At 37.5% G+C, this 18,558-nt stretch overlaps 1 protein-coding gene across 15 annotated transcripts in view; it reads left to right on the top strand.

Moving 5' to 3' along the window:
* The window catches only part of AKAP6 (A-kinase anchoring protein 6), a 274,869-nt gene that overhangs the window by 111,141 nt on the left and 145,170 nt on the right, over window positions 1-18,558 (top strand). For all 15 annotated transcript variants that reach the window (XM_027638234.1, XM_027638231.1, XM_027638225.1 and 12 more), the window contains one exon: window positions 2,438-2,560. In XM_027638234.1, the coding sequence (XP_027494035.1) occupies window positions 2,438-2,560 (123 nt within the window). The remainder of the gene's footprint in view (window positions 1-2,437; window positions 2,561-18,558) is intronic.

Genomic DNA, 18,558 nt, shown 5'->3' with positions numbered 1-18,558 from the left:
CCCGGGGCCCCCCCCCCCGCGGCCCGCGCCGGGCCCGGCGGCCCCCCCCCCCCCCCCCCCCCCCCCCCCGGGGGGTGGGGAACCGAGCCTCCCCCCCCTCCCCCCCCCCCCCCCCCCCCCCCCCAAGTAAAGTGGCTCATCGTGGTTCTTTAGGAGACTGTATCTATATTTTTTTTCAGCTCCCCAAACGAACCCCCAGGCATTCCCTGCTCCCCACAGGGGCCCACAGCCAACCTGATCTGGGCGGCAAGGGGACACACCAAGCTGGAGTTGGCTGCCTGGGAGTCTCTAAGCACCAGCGTGAAGTGGCAGACATTACACCACAGGCACGTTTTGTGAGAGGGCAGAAGTAACTCTGTGGCTAATAGTTGCTCTTTATACTGCTGCAAGCCTTCAGTGTTTCTGAGCACCCTTTTGAAGGCATACAGACATCGAGTACTGCAGGCAGATGTTATACGTGTCTGTCTCCATAAAATACACGACGCATATACAAGAGAGAGCCTTTCTTCTTTTTTTTTTTTTTTTTTTTTGTGTGTGTGCTTACCATATCACCTTGTCTCTCAAGGACAGCACATTGCTAAAATGCAGGCAGAGATTTATTGGAGGGACAAGAAGGACTTTACCCCTCCTGCTCCTCTCCCCGTCAGCTCACGCCTCCCACTCCTCTGCCAGTCTGGCATCCCCTATGCTCCACTGTGAGCTGGAAGAAAGCAAGCAGTATAGCCAGGGGGACATCTTGCCCCCCACCCTGTGCCATGGCTTCACATGAGGAATGTAGCCTGCTGTGGAAGAGAGGAGATGTAGCTACCTTCATTACTTGCCCCAGAGTATAGGCACGTTGTCTCAGTCACCATAGCCACTCGGTTGCTTTCCCTGTCTTCCTTTCCCCTTTATGGAATGTCCAGATAAACAGCCTACAATGAAACAGTTTTCTTCCTTATAATGACTTGATACAGTGGATTCCATGAATAGAGATAGCAATAGTGACCTCATCATGAGATCTTGTAGGTACTCACATAAAAAAATAATAAATAAAGTCTTCAGAGTGCCTCAGTGTTGCTGTCATGCCTGCAGTATGCACTGCAGCTTCCTGCCAGAGGCTAGCTTCAGTTCAGAAGTACTGCCACTTCACCTGGAAGCCAAGAGTTGAATGCTGGACCCTACTTCTTGGCACAGTGCTGGGCCAAAATGACTCTACTACTGTTAATTTTGAAGGAAGTGTGGCTGTACTTGGCCTGTGTTGTTACCACTGCACTATGCAGCTGTGTATCTACTGCTCAGACTGCTGTTTCTGTCTTGTTTAGAATTCCAGTTTCATGTATAACTTCAGAGAAGGGGATTTGGGGTCCTGAGTTACTCAGAAATCTTTAGAAGTTCCAGATAGCTTTTAGCTATCTGAATGGACTAATAATTAGTCAAAATCATTCCATAACTGAAATGGTGTGAGATACTGTGTATATTGAGTTGTTATCCAACTGGAAACTAAAATTCTCACCATGCTGTGAAATTCATCATTAATGACTAATAATATAACCCATATTAAAACTAACTTAATCTAGTCTTACAATGCTTGCAATAGAGGGACATTCCTCTTCAGACTTAATTTTCAGGGTGCTTATAAACATCACGGTCAGTTTATTCCCTTTACTCTCTTGCTTCATGGTGGATAAGACTTAGGTAGAATTATCTGTACTCAGTATGTGCCCATAGTATCATCCAATCATGTAAATTCAGGGGCACTATTTTTAATCAGACAATATAATTGGTACTAATCTTGAAATAAATGGTGCTCCTGAGAAGCAGGAGCTCCTGTCTTCTATGGAACATCATCTGTGTGACTCATATGCAATCAGCAATATTTATATTAAATGCTATATATTCTGCCTCATCTACTGTTTGATTTCTTCTCTCATCCTATGAACCAAAACAGGAGTCACAACACTCGAGTTCTGACAAGTAATTTCTTCCCTCAGTCCATTATGCATACCTTGTTAATGCAGCTTTGTTCAGCCCTTTTGTCAACCTACAGTGCTCATAGTACAGCCTATCTGCCCAGTGTAAGTTCTTTAGTTTACTTTCATTGTAATGTCTATAAAGCTTTTTATATATTCCCTTCATATCTTCTAAAACTTTACTCTTTTCTCCATTTCATTGCAGTCATATGGATCTCACATTGTCTTGTCCCAAAGTATCACATTAGATTATCTCCAGAAACACTGTTCTGCTTCTCATTTACTAGAAGACCACTTTCTTTTTTGTGCGTGTATGGTTTTTTGTTGTTGGTTTGGTTTGGTTTGGTTTTTTTGCATGCTTTTAAAAGGCAACATTGTACTCTCTTGGCTAAAAAAAATTAATAAAATTGAGCATACATTTTTCACATTGCCATTTTGCTAATAAATTTGCTTTTTTTGTTCTTTCTCTTTTCTTACATGGCAAGGGGTTTGTAAGCAAACTGGATGAATTCATTCACTGGTTAAATGAAGCCATGGAAACAACAGAGAATTGGACTCCTCCTAAAGCAGAGACAGACAGCCTTAAACTGTACCTGGAGACACACTTGGTAGGACAAGATTACACTATGATTACTATCAGTAATTGAAGTGTTCTGCTGTGCTTTTTATTTGATTATTATTTTTTAATTAGTAGTGTGCATCTATATTTTAATGTAAGATTTGCAGCATTGCAGTTTATTTTAATGAAAATAGCAACAAATTATTTTCTGTATTTGAAATATGTACTGGTAGCTTTGTAAAGATAAATTAAAAGTCAGAATTACATTACAATTCAGAATTTATCTCCAAAACTGAAAGAAAATGGCAATAGCGAAAGGACAAAGGATAATTTTTTTTCTGCTGATCATTCTAGGACTTTTACTCCACTGTAACATTAACAAAAGTCTTTCTAGTGTGCAACTTATTCTCCCACTCATATTTTTAACACACAGAGTAATTTAAATAAAAATTTGAATTAGTTAATAATTTTACTTGATGTACATTTCTGTCATGTAATTAATACAACTGTCACTAACCTTGTTCTTGTGCAAAAAGCTAAAAAACTGAGTGGAAGTAGAAAACATTTGGATGAATAATCTTCTGAATATATTACAGGCTAGATTTATAGATTGAGAAATATTTGATAAACCTTATGGGACTTTCACTGAATTCTTCTAAGAGCTGTTTCTCGTTATGAGGTGAAACAAAGAGCTGCATTAAATCAGGCATTAAGTCCTCAAAAGTAAGATTTAATGCTGAAGGCAGAGAATAGAGCTCAATGCATGCTGTTCAATGGGCAGGTGTCTTAACAGGTAAACTGCTCTAGCTAGTAAAAGAAACACAAAAAGAATGGAAAATAAAGTGAAGAGATTTCCTCTCATTCTACCAGAGTCTTAGGTTCTTGCCAGTATGAAATGGAAGATACACAGTGATAACACTACCTTTAGCCAATGACCTAGACATCCCACCTAGATAAAACAGTACATTAGCTGAGCCCACAACAGAGCATCAACCCCCAAAGCTCAGTCTCATTTCCAGTCTCTGATAATCTTATGGGAGAAAAGTATTTGACAGTCCCAGGAAGTCATGTGATGCACTGCAGGAAAAAATGTCATCCTAATCCCTACTGTAATACTGGAGTGACCATTATTAAATTAATTAAGTATACATTAACCACATATACAATTAGAACCAAATTGAAAACTGTCTTCAGAATTTCAACTATAAAGAAAGCTCTTGTACCTTTTCTTCTTAAACAATTTCCGTTGTAGTAACACCCAGGGGCAGTCAGTAAATTGTGGTAGTCTATCAAATGCAGTATGAAGACACTGCATTTTTGCCTTACTTTGTGGATTTTGGGGTTTGGGATGGAGTTGTTTTTTTTCCTTGTGCTGCACACACTTGGTCCCATGATTCCCACTGTGTTTGCAGGTGCTCTGAAGATACAGAGCATGTTGTAAAATCAGACCTCAGAAAAGGCACTGGTCAATTTGTTTTCCTTGTACTCTGCAACATGAAACTTTTGTCGAGATAAGTTTTTATGAGTAGAATTGCAATTTTCACTCTTGACTGGATAAAAAGAAACATTTTACAGGAACAGGACAATCACCAGGCTGAGTACTTCTCACAGTCAGTTTCTTTTTCCCATTCTTCCATGGCGAGGAGCACAGTAGCTCATTTGTAGGCAAACGACTTCCAACTTTGCCATGTGGTTCTCTGAGAGGTGAGGCCAAACCCATCTATATCAGACTGGAATGTGGAACAGTAGCTTAGAGGCAATTGCTTCATTACTAGAGGTAGTCTGAATAAATGAGTATGTGGGCACCTGTACAACCTCACTTTCCCTTGCCAGTACCTGGGTTCCCAGCTGCACTCTCTATATCTGCATATCTTTGGGGTAAGAAAATCGTTATATACTTCAGGATGACTATGTTATGAAACAAGTTGGGTTTTTCCTTTACTTCTCTGAAGAAATAAAATGTCTAAAGAGCAGTTCAATTTCAATTTGAAAATATTATAATTATTTTTATGGCATCTATAGCCAGTGAAAAGCCCACTGTATAACCTGAAAAAACATAACTCTGAGATTTCTTTTTTGAATTTCAGAAAAGATATACTATCATAGCAGTTTATACACAGCAGAAAAAAGAGAGCATTTTTATAGCAGGGAAGATAGTTATTTTTATTAATTAGATTGTCAGCTTTTCAGTGGCATTTATCTGTCAGACATCCTAATCTGTGTTTAAACAGAAGTATATGAACTTCAATTCACATCAAACTCAATGTTGAAATTTCCCTTAGTTGAGCATTGTAAGACTGGTGATCAAGGTCTTTGTGAGGGACTTATACTTCAGATTTTCTTCTTTTGACAGTCAGGTTATACATGTTGTCGGACTCATCTAAGATCTGTTGAAGTAAAGGACTTGGAACTTAGAACTTTACAAGATTAGGTTCCAGACTTATGAGTTTATAGTACAGACACTGATAACAAACTAACTTGGAAAACAAAGAAAATGTCTTGGTTATTTTCAATGTACTGCATCTACACAAGCAAATCTCATAACTATGATTTCTCACTAATGTAGATTTTCTCATCATAGAATAAGTGAAAAATCGGTGCAGATAAGTATTTTTATTAGTAGAGACATGGCATTAGCCTTTGGCACAAGTTATCAATTTCACTACCTGTGATAACTGTTTTCTTGGAAATGTGTTTGTTGCGATAACAAAATTAGTGCCATAAAGAGAGAATATTTTGCATTCATGAGTGAAATCTCTTCTGTCAAAATCTCAGAAAAGGAGAACAGAAAAAATGTACTTGTTCCTTTTCTCATTATTGGCTGGGGTAAGTCCTGCTAAGGCAGCAAGGACGGGGTTCTGAGCATCCTCCAAATTTTTCACTTTGTAAAATTCTAGACTGTCATTTTAGGATTCCAATGTAAACTGTTGATAAATGATTGAATTTTAAAGTCTCTCTTCACTCAGCCTTGCTTTTCACTACCTTTGACATTTTGAGAAATAGTGTGGCACAGACACTTAGAGATTGTATTTAAAAAAAAAGGCATCACAAGAAACCTACAACAAAACTTATTTGAATCTTTGCTCACATGAGGAGTCAAGTCTCTTGAACAGGATGGCGCTGTAAGTCTCTGTTAACAAGCATCATTGCATGACGTCCTTCAGCTTAAATTGGTAGCATTCCCCAAACAACGTTGCTTAATTCTTTTATATGATCTGGCAATATTGTCCACCTAGGATGTTAATCAACACTTTGAAGCAGACGAATAGTGTTTGTCCATTGCTCTTGGCTCAGCAAGAGCTGCCTGCAGGCATTTCTGTAACTGTCTGAAGCTCCTGAAATAGTGAAGCACTTTGTTGTGAAGGTGGAAGGCAGCCTCTCCTCAAGTTGATCCGTTTTTCCCAATTATATCATCTGTGCAGAGACTAGCTGGAGAATTCCTGGGTCACCCAGGGAATACATGACTAAATGCACTGTGTGCACACAGGCCCTGGCCTGATACCCAAATACACTACAATTATAATTATTGACTGTAGGACAAATTGGAATTTCATTCTTAAATCACAGTTACAACTTAAACTCCGTAGATTTTTCCATGATGAGTAACCATACAGTTTTCTAAATAGTATGATCTTTTCCTATAAATTGAAAGGTAGTCTACATATTGAATGTGTGCCACAATAGGCAATCTTCAGCATGGAGAACTTTTTCTTGCAAATTTTAACACCAAGTTCCGTGATGTTCTGCAGAACAGAAGTTGCTATATGCTTCATTTTAGATAACACCAAAGCACAAAGCTATAAATGAAAATGCTATCAGAGATCCATGGAATAGTGATTGAAATTATTCTTTCAATTTTACAGGTTTTCACAACTGAGTAACATCAGTTAAACTGATTTGGGAGCTGCGTGCTTCCCATTCATATGGAAGGGCTGACATGGAGCAGCCACCACTTGAACATCTGGCACTCTGCAGGCAGCCACCCAAGCCAGCAGATGTCGAAAACACTAATACGTTTTCATAAAACAGGGGTGTTTTTCAAGAGAAATCTACTTTCTCACAAAGGCCTCAGTCAGTCCTACTAGAGAAAAAAGTGAGGCAGATTTTGAATTTTGTGAACATTTAGGCTCAAATCCATTCCCAATGAAAAGATAACCTCATTTACCTTACCAAAAAAAGAACTTCTGAAAATGGTTTCTGATTCACTTTATCTTTTGTATCCTTTTCTGTTATGCTGATTCTTTCCCATTGGCAACCTGATCAAAATCAGCTACTAACAGACTGGTGGTATGCAAATCAATTTTCATCAAAAACAGTATCCTGAAGGCAGCTTATGAGCTAAAAGCATCTATCTAGGTGGTACTGCTGTGCTTGTGAAACCAAGCAGACTTTCTTACCGGCTCGACAGATAAGAATTCACCATATTGCTCTTGACCATTTTAGTTTGCTAAAACAGACATTTAACTTTATCCCTGGCTGGACAAGATGCATTGTTTTAGCACAGTAAAAGAAGTAAGCTAGCAAATGAGGAAATGTGAAGAACTGCTGAGGGAAAGGTTTAGGCAAGAGGCACTATATATATTTGCTGAGGACTGAAACTTTTAATTCTGTAGTCTCAACTTTTTCCTTTGTTGTTAACACAGTACTTCATTTTCTTGTTGCTACACAACTTCTAGTTTACACCATACTGTGGTGAACTCATTAGGTCTTTTGTCCTAAACCATTTCTGTGTCTAGTATCATATTTAGAGCTATGTAATACAAGACTTTTAAATGGGAACCTGCAAGTGAAAAAGATAATTTGTTGGAAATTCTTAAATCCTTCTTGCACTATTAGTAGATGTTGGCAAACAATATTTTTCAGTAGAGAAAAAATTAATTAGGGAGAAGTCTTCTTAGAAATTTGGAATTAGTAGTCAGGCACTTTTGTTCTAACAGTCTTACTCTTAAGAATTTGTGTAAAATTCTGAAATCCTGAGTACAAAGAAGAAAGAAGAGAGAGAGTAATGACAGATTTTGCATTTTTTCTTCAAAACCAGATAAAGAATGGTCAGTTTCCATGTCATATAGTAGTTTCTTTCAAAGTGACTGTTCACTATTCTCCTTTTGAGTAATACCGTTGCTGTAACCTGCCTGCATTTAAGTTTGTAATGGGGAGAAGAGCAAATCATAGAATCATATAATAGTTTGTGTTGGAAGGGACCTTTAAAGCTCATCTAGTCTATCCCCCTTGCAATGAGTAGGGACATCTTCAACTGCATTAGATTGCTCAGAGTCTCTTCCAATCTGACCTTTAATATTTCCAGGGATGGGCATCCACCACTTCTCTGGACAACCCTGTGCCTGTGTTTTATCACCCTCACTGTGAAAAATTTCTTCCTTGTATGTAGTATAAATCCACCCTCTTAGTTTAAGACCATTACCCCTAGTCCTATCACAAGAGGCCCTGCTAAAAATATGTTCCCATCTTGGGAGCTGGACTAGATGATCTCCAGAGGTCTCTTCCAATCCTAACTATTCTGGGATTCTGTGATGTTCCTTATAAGCCCCCTTCAGGTACTGAAAGGCTGACATAAGGTCTCTGAACAACTCTAGCTATGTCAAGCCTTTACTCATAGAGTGGTGCTCCCATCCCTCTGATTGTTTTCATGACCCTTCTCTGCACCCGCTTCAAAAGGTTCATGTCTTTCTTGTACTTGGGACCTCAGAGCTGGATGCAGTACTCCAGATGGGCTCTCAGAGCAGAGCAGAGGGGCAGAATCACCTCCCTGGACCTGCTGGTCGCACTGCTTTCAATGAAGCCCCAGGATGCTGTTGGCTTTCGGGGCTGTGAGCACTCATTGCCAGCTCATGTCCACCTTCTTATCCACCAATACCCCCAAGTCTTCCACAGGGCTTTTCTCGGTGTTTCACTTTACTCTCATTGTAACTGTTCGTATGAGAAAAGATGGCAGCTGGCAGTTTTCTATTTCTCCAGATAGCACAAACAGGACTTGCTTGTCACTCGTGGAAAGAATGGAAGAGGATGGCCTCCTTGAAAAAAAATTAATTGTTCATACAATGGTTATTTGCTTCTTGGGTTTTTTTTTTTAGACAAAAATATATGTTATGTTTTATTGAAACTAGAATAGCAAATATTATTCTGTATAAAGTACAAGGGTGGCATGTAGTTATTACAGTGGAAAGTGTGGTTTGGATATGCTAACTGATAATTTCCATGAATCATGTTTTCTCGGTTTTCTTTTTAGATCCCTGTCAGTGATTTTTACTCCAGTTTAGTCACAGACTTTGTGGCACATCCAAGTCCTTTTTAGCCTAGAATTCTTTCATTATATTAACGTTCTCAGTCACCATATTTACTTTACTTGTTGCAGTCTTAAAATATCGTTGACCAAGCATCACTAGTATTTCAAAGCAAATTAGACAAGTTGATTCACACTAGCATTTACTTCCCTTCTGTATATAAAGCTTAGATGTCATTTCCATTCTAGAACCAAATTCTTCTTAAGATACAGGGGGGTTCAAATTTTATTATCTTAAGAGAAATGAAATAAGAATTTTTCTGTGTCCATTGTAAATGTTTCTTGCCATATCATGGCTCAGCACCTTCTTAGCTGTAAACAGCAAATGCTTTCATACAGAAAATAGATTGTATTTTCACATTTAAGAAATTGTGTTGGTGAAGTAATGATGCTTCTGCGATATTTTATGATAACTGATTGTTTGTAACAAGTTTGCTATGTCTGGAAAAAAAATCATTCTCATCTCCCTGGAAAAACTCATTTTCTGAAAAATGTCAGTTTAGAGAAGTATTAAATATCTGTTCTCATTGAAAAAATAAGGTTAAATATGCATGCCTTGGGCTAATGTAGCAATGGTAGTGGTAATTTTATTAAAGGTATTAAAGCCTCTGAAATAGCTAAGTTATGTATTGTGCTTTTGTTATATGGGAATTTCCAATGTCCATGGTAGCAAGTTTAGATATTTTTCTCAAAATACAGTGTACTATCTGCTGGATGATGGTGCTTAAAAGTCTGAGCACCATGAGTGGACTGATCTTTTGTTTGTCTAAGGACTTTAGTTTAAATTTTTGAATTTTACGGTTTTTTTATCTTAAAAGGCATTTTGGGTATACATGGATTCCTGAATGTATATCCTTTTATATAGGAAGCAGTCTGCAGAACGTACTAACCAGAGATACAGACTAAACTCAGCAGATTTCACAGGCAAATAAAATTACTTAATAGGAAGTAAGATAGCAAACTTAAACAAAGGGAATACGTGTATATTGTCAGTTGTGAATATTATTCAGCTTTTAAAATCCATAAAACCAATAATCTCTGAGTGAGTTTTTCTGTTTCTTGAGTTAAAGGGCCTGAGAACATGAAAAGGAAATGTTGATGTCATTATAATACATTTGGCTCTACCTGTGTTATAGTCTGAAGCCAGAGAGCATACGGTTGCTGGCAGTGGGAAAAATAGAGGTTTCTAGACTGTTTGGACTGTTCTTTGAATTTCAGCAATTTTTTTGGTGACTAAGGAAGAGAAAAATCAGGTATATAAGAGAGAATGGGTATATATCCCGCTAATAACAGCACTGCTGTCCTGACCAATACAAAAATACTGCACTTGATCTAAAGATGTTTCCCATAAGTTCATGCAGTAAAGAAGAGCTGACACAAACCTTCTTTGTAAGGAGAAGGAGTGGGCCATGTTTATGATCCTGGCAACAAGAAGTAGGAGATCTGTTGTTACTATATGTACTTTTAATGAAGAAAAGAAGTGTTCATTTACTATCCTCCTGTACTGTTGCTACCAGGTATTACCACACAGTCCCACTCCAGAGGTTTATTTTGTGCAAGCCTGTAGCATAAGAAATAGTTTCCTGGAGTCTGAATAATCTTAAGGGTACTACTTTTTTCTAAACCTGTCTTTCAAGTTTATGGATACCTAACCTTGATTGTATTTATTTTGGTTTTTGATTGGTTCAAACCTTCTCAGGACATTTTTTGCTACTGCCCCAGACTTGCATTGTTGTGCATAGGAAGGGGATAGGACCCCATAATAAAAGGGCTCTGCTGGGCCTGTCTGTAATGTATTAGTTGTTAACTCACTCCATGGGAAGTTGTCCCAGCTTTTCTCGTTCTGAGAGCCACAGTTGTCTCTGGACAGAGGCAGAGCATATTAGGGTGTCATCCTAAAGTAGTTTTACTTCTTCTACTGAAGAAAAAGGGAAAATTGTAATGTCCAAAATATGAACTGTATCACTTGTGAGGATTTTGATGTCTTGTATATTAAGTATATAAAAATATAGAGTGTGGTCTATGTTTCAAGAACAACTATATTGCCCTGTTGTTTTGTTTCTTTTGATTCATTATGCTTGAGGTTTAAAAATTTAAAATTTTCACCAATATCCAGGATACTTTTAAGCTAATGTTTATTTCTTTTGAAGAGGAAGCGATGAGGTCCTTAAAGCATGGTGTTCTTTTACATGCAAGAATATAGCAGGTGGTATGTTCCTCTGAGTATGTATTAAATACCCATTATAATTTTCTTAGGAAACAAGGCCAAACACTGTCAGAGAACAATAAAACGCAGATCATTCAGACTTTGAAAAATGTTTAAATTCATTTGCACTTATTGGTGAAGCTGAACAAGGCCGGGTAACTTGATTGGCGACTCTCAGGTGCCGAGGTATCCCAAAATGCAGATATTATATTTAATGTATCTGTTACTCAACACTGTCTGAGTGCTGAAAGTTAGGGATTCCACTGAGTCCATTGTTGCCTGGTGTCATGGTTTGAGATAGCCCCAAAATCCAACTCCCTAGCTCCATTCCCCCTCCCACATCTCAACCCAATGTGAGATGGGTTTTTCCAGACAAAGTACAACCAGACTCAGAATGGGGGAAAGGGAATATATTACAATGACTGTACAAATAAATATCCTAATACATTATACACAAAATCACAACTATGTCTACCATGACATATAGTATTTACAATGGATCAGATCTCTTCTCCCCTCCAAATAAAAGTCCAGGATGGAAAGAAGGACAGATCCCTTCCAGTCCCAAAGCAGGAGTCTCTTCTACAGCAGCAGGTCTCCTCATCTCATGCATGCAGCAGTAACTGGATTGTTGTAGCTGGATCTCTGTTCAATACACACAAGGGGGTCTCCAAGCCCCTTGACTCTCCCTCGGTCCAAGCGAAGGCCTCACCTGTGGACTGCGAGCAGGGACAAGACTCGCGTCACCACAGTTATATCACGAAATGCAGGGGCATCTTCGTGAAAGTCCCTTCCTCAGGGGATTCAAATTCCCCTTTGCAGAGCTCCATGCTCTGCCTCAAGGCAGCGGGGGGGCAAAGCCCTCCTCCACATTCCTCTCCGTCCCGGTCCAGCTTCCCAGGACGCTCTGAGCTTCTCAGCTCCTCTCTCTCTCTCTCTCTTTGGTGCTGCATGTCCAAAACTGCTCTCCAAAATAGGAGTCCATCTCCCTCTTTTCCTCAGAGGGATCAAAAGAGTTTGGGGGGATCTGGTATCAGTTCTTACCCCCAGAACTCTGTAACTCTGCTGCGGGCTCTCTTTTCCTCGGCTCTCCTTCCAGGAGTTCGTTCTCTGGTGCTGCATGTCTCTGTTGCTCCGTCTTATCTCTTCTGGCTCTCTGCCACTGTTTCTCCGGTCAGTGCTGGCTGCTGCTTTCTCCGGCTGCTGCCCAGTTTGGGGAAAACATCTCCCGGCTTAACTACAGACACTTAGTCCAGTCTAACACTGTTCCAAGTCTTTGCAGTCCCCCCAGCCAGGGGCTGGGAGGCTCCAGAGGCCCCAAGGGGCTCTGGGCCCCTTTCCTCATGGCTCCTACTACATGGCCACCTCACCTAACCAAACTACAACTCATCTCTTCTGGTCAGCTTGTGGTATGTTTACATTTCTGCAGGAGCGCCCATTGGACAGGACTTCAAAACTTCCAGGGGTTTCCACCCCTTGGGGGTTACCACTTTTTAGCCTCTGGGGAAAAACAAGATCCAAACCACTACACCTGGCCTGCAGAAGAAATAATTTGCATACAGGGGATTCAGTGCCCATAGTGATATAATGAAATCAAACTACCATTATAACATGCTTTGAAATAACTTGATCATGAATTTTCAGTGAAAGTATTTGACATAAGTTCTGACTTACTTAGAAGCTTTGTAGTTTTACATATGACAACTTGGTCATACTCTGTACAAAAATTTATCATTGTAACAACTTTTGAAACACCTTTAAAAATTGTTTGAAACTAATGTTTATTTTATTAATAAACTGCATAAAGCTTATCTGGGAACTCTGTTAACTGTAATTTTTATGTCTATTCAAATGCATGCTATTGCCTGAAATTTTAGTATGCCAGTATTATCAATAAAGATGTAGTCAGTAATTTGGTTTTGAAAGTGAAATGAAATTTATTTTTATAAAATTCTGAGATTGGAAGTCATTGAAAGATTATAATGCCAGGATCTCAAAGGAAATACAAGCACACTTTCAGTAACATTTAAACTATATTTGCTTTTACTAACCTGCCAAGAGCTATGGTAAACTCCCATGGGTTCTCTGCTATGTGTCTCAGATGCATAATATGATTCACATTTTAAGTACTAGAAGTAATACAATTCCTCTCTGTGTTTTGGTGTTTGCAATACCAAAGCATTCAGCAGAAATGTAGAAAATCCAGGAATGAATGGAGGTTTTGATTGGTAAATGTTTTTCTTTGCATCTTCTATGATATTTATTTTTTCTTCCATTTCTTAATTCTGTAGGTGAATTGGGTAAATAATTTAGGATGTTAATTTATTAGCTAAATTTTACTAAGAAGGCTTTTTAGTTTATCTTTAAATAGCGTAAAACCTTATATCTGTACATATATAAACCAAGTTACATCTCCTTCATATTCCCCTGGAATTTGAATAGAACTAAAATCCTTCAAAGATTGTTTTAAAACTACATAGTGTTATTTATTGTTAGAGAGTGCTTTTTGGTCTGTTAGTTAGTAAATTTATAATTAAGTACTATTTATATTGTATTATGTTTCACTTGGTAACTCCGTATTTGCCAAGGCTGCTACGCCCCATGAATTTATCTTTGTTTTGGAGAACTGTTATATCTTGGTATATCTCTGATATATCTTTTTTCTGCGTATGATAGGACAATACAATGTGGACATATTTTGATTAGATAGTTTTTGGGAATTGTGTGTCTCCACGTAGAAGAAGTGTACCTAGAAATGTGTGAGATCAGACAGGCCAAGGACTCAGAAAAGTGTGGTTTTTGCAGATTATTTCCAAAGAAGCTCAAGAAGGCAAGAAATGATTAAGGATGGTTGCATATAGTGGGCTGCATGTGCAATTCACCATGATTATGGCAACTTAGCAATTGTACAGCCATTTGGCCTGTGTCTTTTCCTGCATGTGTTCTTCTATCCCTCTTGATAGTAAACAAACTGAGATTCAATTTAGGAAGCTTCTTATGAAGTTTTTTTGACAATGTAAAATGTTCAGACAGACAAAATCAAAGAGAAATTTACATAGTGAAACACAGAAAATAGAGTTGGTAGCAGAAGAATTTACATGAGTTTGAAATAAAAATATCTGCAAAAATACCCTCTGTGTCTTCTAAATCTGCAAAATAGGCTTTCTGGATAGTGGGGCTTACTATCCTTTTTCTCTATATCTAAACTTATGCATTCAAAACTTGGCTAAACTACCTAAGACATGACAAACACAATGAGGAATGAGAAACAGAAACTGAGGGACGTAAAGTATTTCGTATGAGGAAAATAGTGCTATTCATGTTTAAGAGGTAACAAAGGAAAAAAACATTGATTGTCTAATACTGGAATGGCAGAAGCTTTGACAGAGAAGAAAGGTGTGGGGTAATTTTACAAAAGTATCAATTACTATAGGACTGCTGAAGTGGAGTCTGCCCCCTCGTATTTAGTTTTGTGGCATGTGAAAGACCTAAGTTACTACTGTGTCAGTGCATTGCAGTCCTTACTCTCACATTTTTATCCAGTCTAGATTGAATGGTCTCAAGGGATCAGGGCTTTCACTGTTTCCCTTAGGAGGTTATTATACAATCTAATAGATCTGACTTTCTGTGGAAATTTCACTGGTATTTATCTTAAATTTTCTCTTAATTTAATTCCATTAGTTTAATCTACTATAACCTCTGATAATGTACTAAGTCTTCTTTCTGTATGGTGTTCAGATTCATAGAATATAAGTAGATAATAGGGGCTCTTTCTCTTAATCAATACTTAGTCAGTCTTGCTTATTTCTTATTGGTTCCACCATTTCCACCTTTAAACATATTTTACTTGCTCTTCACTAAGCTCCCAATACTTTGTGGTTGATTCCTCCCAGACAAAAAAGTACATTCAGATCAAGTGAAAGGCAAAGAATGTGTGTGAGTGATTAGAAGGTAAAATCATTCCCAGGATTGCTATAGTTAGCTCATTGCTAAGCATTTTGATCTCAGGATGTTTAGTTAATATTATGTTTAAATGAATGATAGACTAACACAGAAAAAACGATCTGAGCAGTTAAACCATCTTACATCTGATCTACATCTACAGTGGCATAATGCCAGCATGAGATGATGGTTATGAGATTTCTGGGAACCAGTAGTTAGGTTCCCAGATCAGTTTCATTTCAATTTTAAAGGCATTTTAGATTATCATCTGATATTGTGAATCAACATAGACAGTGATATTGTTATTTTGCCCATTTTTATCTGCCTACAGATGCCAATGGAATGAATTATCCCCAGAGAAAGTCAAGAAGTTATTGTCTTTTAAGTTTTCTCATTGTTGCAGGGGGTAGAAGACCAAATCTTCTTTACACTAGCTATTGACTCTTAGAAAATATCTACTAGCTTCCATGGGTTAGAGAAGGAAATGTGTGGTTCATCTAAGGAAAATGATGGTCATATTGTGTTAGGCATTAGAGATTTGCTTAGCATTTGGTGATAGCTGGCCCATTGGCCATCACTGCTGTAGGGAGGGTATGTTTTCAGTTTTGGGCAGAGAAGAAAAAGACTCATAGTTGATGCTGCTCCTTCAGAGGAGGATTCATCATGTTCTCCTTAAAAAGCAAAGGTAAAATCCCTGCTATTGTGGTAAAGCTCAGCCTTGACTATGGAGCCGCATAGAGCATTTCCATAGTGCTTGTGTTCTGTTTAACAGATGGCGTGTCACTCAGATAGAAATACAAATTAAAAGAAAAGAAGAAAATACAAAATTCTTTGTAGTCACCTAGATTTTACGGAAAATGTGAACAAAAGAAACATTGACTGGAACCATTTCACATGTAATATTTTGTTCCCAGGAAAACATATCCTTTACATATCCTAGTAATACTTATTTATTAAGTAAGCTTTATAGTTCTGATTAAAAAAATGTGAGGCTTTCCTAAATGCTAAATGTATGACCAGTTCCAGTATAAGGACAACTTACATATTAGTTATTTTATTGATTTACTGAATGTAATTGGTAGATAGTGTTCAGGACTCTGAAAATGCCACCAGGTTATTACATGGCTTATTAGGTTATTAATTCAAATTCTTAAATTATTACCTCAAATTCTTAAATACTAGGCACTGACCAAATAGAGGCTTTTTGTGTTGTCAGAACTCCTCAAAAAAAAAAAAAAAAAAAGGGAGGAAGAAGAAAATAGACCATAACCAAAAGTTCAGTACTTGAGATCTTGGTATTTTGTCATAGCAAGTTATTGGAAGGTAACTGTGCCAGGACCAATGGACTTGCAAAAGTAGCTGAGTATTAAGCATGTAAGAATAAATTTTCAATATCTGTTTTAAGTCATATTTCTTTTGAGACAAATGAAATGTGTTAATTAAAAAAATTAAAATTGAATTTTCATAATATTTTTCTTGGCAGTTATTGGTATATAGAATATATTTAACAAATAAGTAAAACACTTGTTTCATTTTCTTAGAGCTTTACTGCATGTTTAAACTGCCTCCCTCTCAAAACATAGCATTTCTGATAATATTTGTGGGAGATTGGTTATCCTTCTGTGATTGTCTCAGTCAAAAGATTCCCATAACTTTTCTGCCAGAAACTGTTCCCATCACTCTAATTTTCACTCTAAATTATATCTGTCACAGTGAGTGTTATAATTTAAAGTGCTACATTCTTAGCCAAAACATACATTTAACCGTAGCTAAATATAGAAGTCCATATTTCAGTAATATTGTAGATTTCTCCAAAAATGCAAATATTATTAGGAAATTTACATTAAGCTTTCTTTTTCAAATTCTAAATTTATAGAATCTAGGGTAGTCAGATAATTTTTAATTGTCTGTACCATTGCTCTAAAAAAATAAACACCCTAGAAACAGTAGTATTTTTCTCAAAGGTATTTAAAAACATCAAAAATGAACCTCAAGAAAAATGTCTTTCAGGTATACCCCAGAACACCACACATGCTAATAACATGCTTGACTGAGAAAAAAAAAAATTTCTTTTAATACACTGTCTTAATCTGGCGATAGGTGTAAACTGCTGTGTCATCCAAACTATATTTATGTATACATTGTAGGTTCACATGATATCTAGTTGCTGTTTCTGTTTCAGAGGCAGTACACTGGAAACAATTAGTTGGATACCTTATGACTTAGAAAAAAAAGTAAATCATGCTTATACAAAGCCTCTGTGCCTCTGGAAACAAAAAAAATTTGCTAATTGTCTGTGTCAAGACCCAGGTTGTGTATTACCAAATTCAAAAGATTTTTCTAAGAACAGAGGGTTATATATAATAGCAAATATATAGTAAATAGCAAAAGATTGGGTATCTCAACATGTACATAGTGCAGGATACCTACTCAATAGAAGTTTCCTACGTATAAGTAGCTACAAGCATAAAATAAATCCTTTGAGGAACATCAAATAAATTTTTTTTCCAACAGTTTTTTCTAATCTCCAGTTGTAAAGACAAATAAGGTGAGAAGGAGAGTTTATTATATTCTAGGAAAGCACTCTCATATTTTTAGTGTATTCAGAGTCCAGCACAGATAAGGAGGGCATGCTTTTTTTTCCTCATGGCAGTTCTGTACTATTGTTGTCTGGTAGGTCCATAAGTTTTCTGAAGGTCAGAGGACAGCTTCATTCTGTGAAGGTTGGGCTCCTTGCTACCATGCTGTCAACAGAAGATAGCACTCTTGGGGCTTTGCATTTACACCCTTGGAGTCTTTATTCCTGTTTACAGTTCTGCAAGCTTTTTTAAAACTGCATAATTCCTGCCTCACTTTTCCTTTCTTGCTAAATAAGACCAAGGTTATATATAGGTACATGGTAATTGGGAAAAGTGCAGAGAACTTGCGTAAGGAAATTTTGCTTGTTGCAGCTTGTAAACTACATTAAATACACTGTAGTGTGAGGGATGACATTAATGTGTTGTTTAAAAAGCTGCTGTCAGGCCAATGCACATGCATTTTCTCTAATGTATACGTGCTCATGTGTGATATTTAGACTTCTCTATAGCTGCAAATGTGTCTGGAAAAAAGGCTTTGATTAATTGACTTCCCTCCTCTTCTCCTTTCCTCTCTTCACACACAAAGGCTTCATTCATTATCAGGGAAGATCAGAGAAGGGGGGGAGCAGAGTACCTGGGTCACACGCTGTTAGAGTTACAATTTTCCAAATGCCATAAGTAAACAGTAGGGATATATCCAGGATGGGAGAGGACCTCTGTGTTTGAAGGTCTTCCTCAGTTCCAAATATTTGGTCTGATATTATCCTTAGCTGTGTAAATTTGCATATCTCCATTGTATAGACATGTAGTACTTGTTACATCTTCAACTCTCGTCTTTTTCATGTGTCACATTTTCAGCCCTTTAGGCATGAGAAACCTTGAACATTGGTTGAGGATTATTCCTTCCAGTGTTCCTTGTCCAGTTATTAATTTTTCTTAGGAAATTACCACAAGTAAGAAATTATATATACATATATAATTCTAAATTCAAAACTCATACTTCACTACATCAACTGACA

This window comes from Corapipo altera, unplaced genomic scaffold, assembly GCF_003945725.1.
Source record: "Corapipo altera isolate COAL_440 unplaced genomic scaffold, ASM394572v1 23, whole genome shotgun sequence".
Classification (NCBI taxonomy): Eukaryota; Metazoa; Chordata; class Aves; order Passeriformes; family Pipridae; genus Corapipo; species Corapipo altera.
This window is presented reverse-complemented; position numbering and strand designations above follow the sequence as displayed.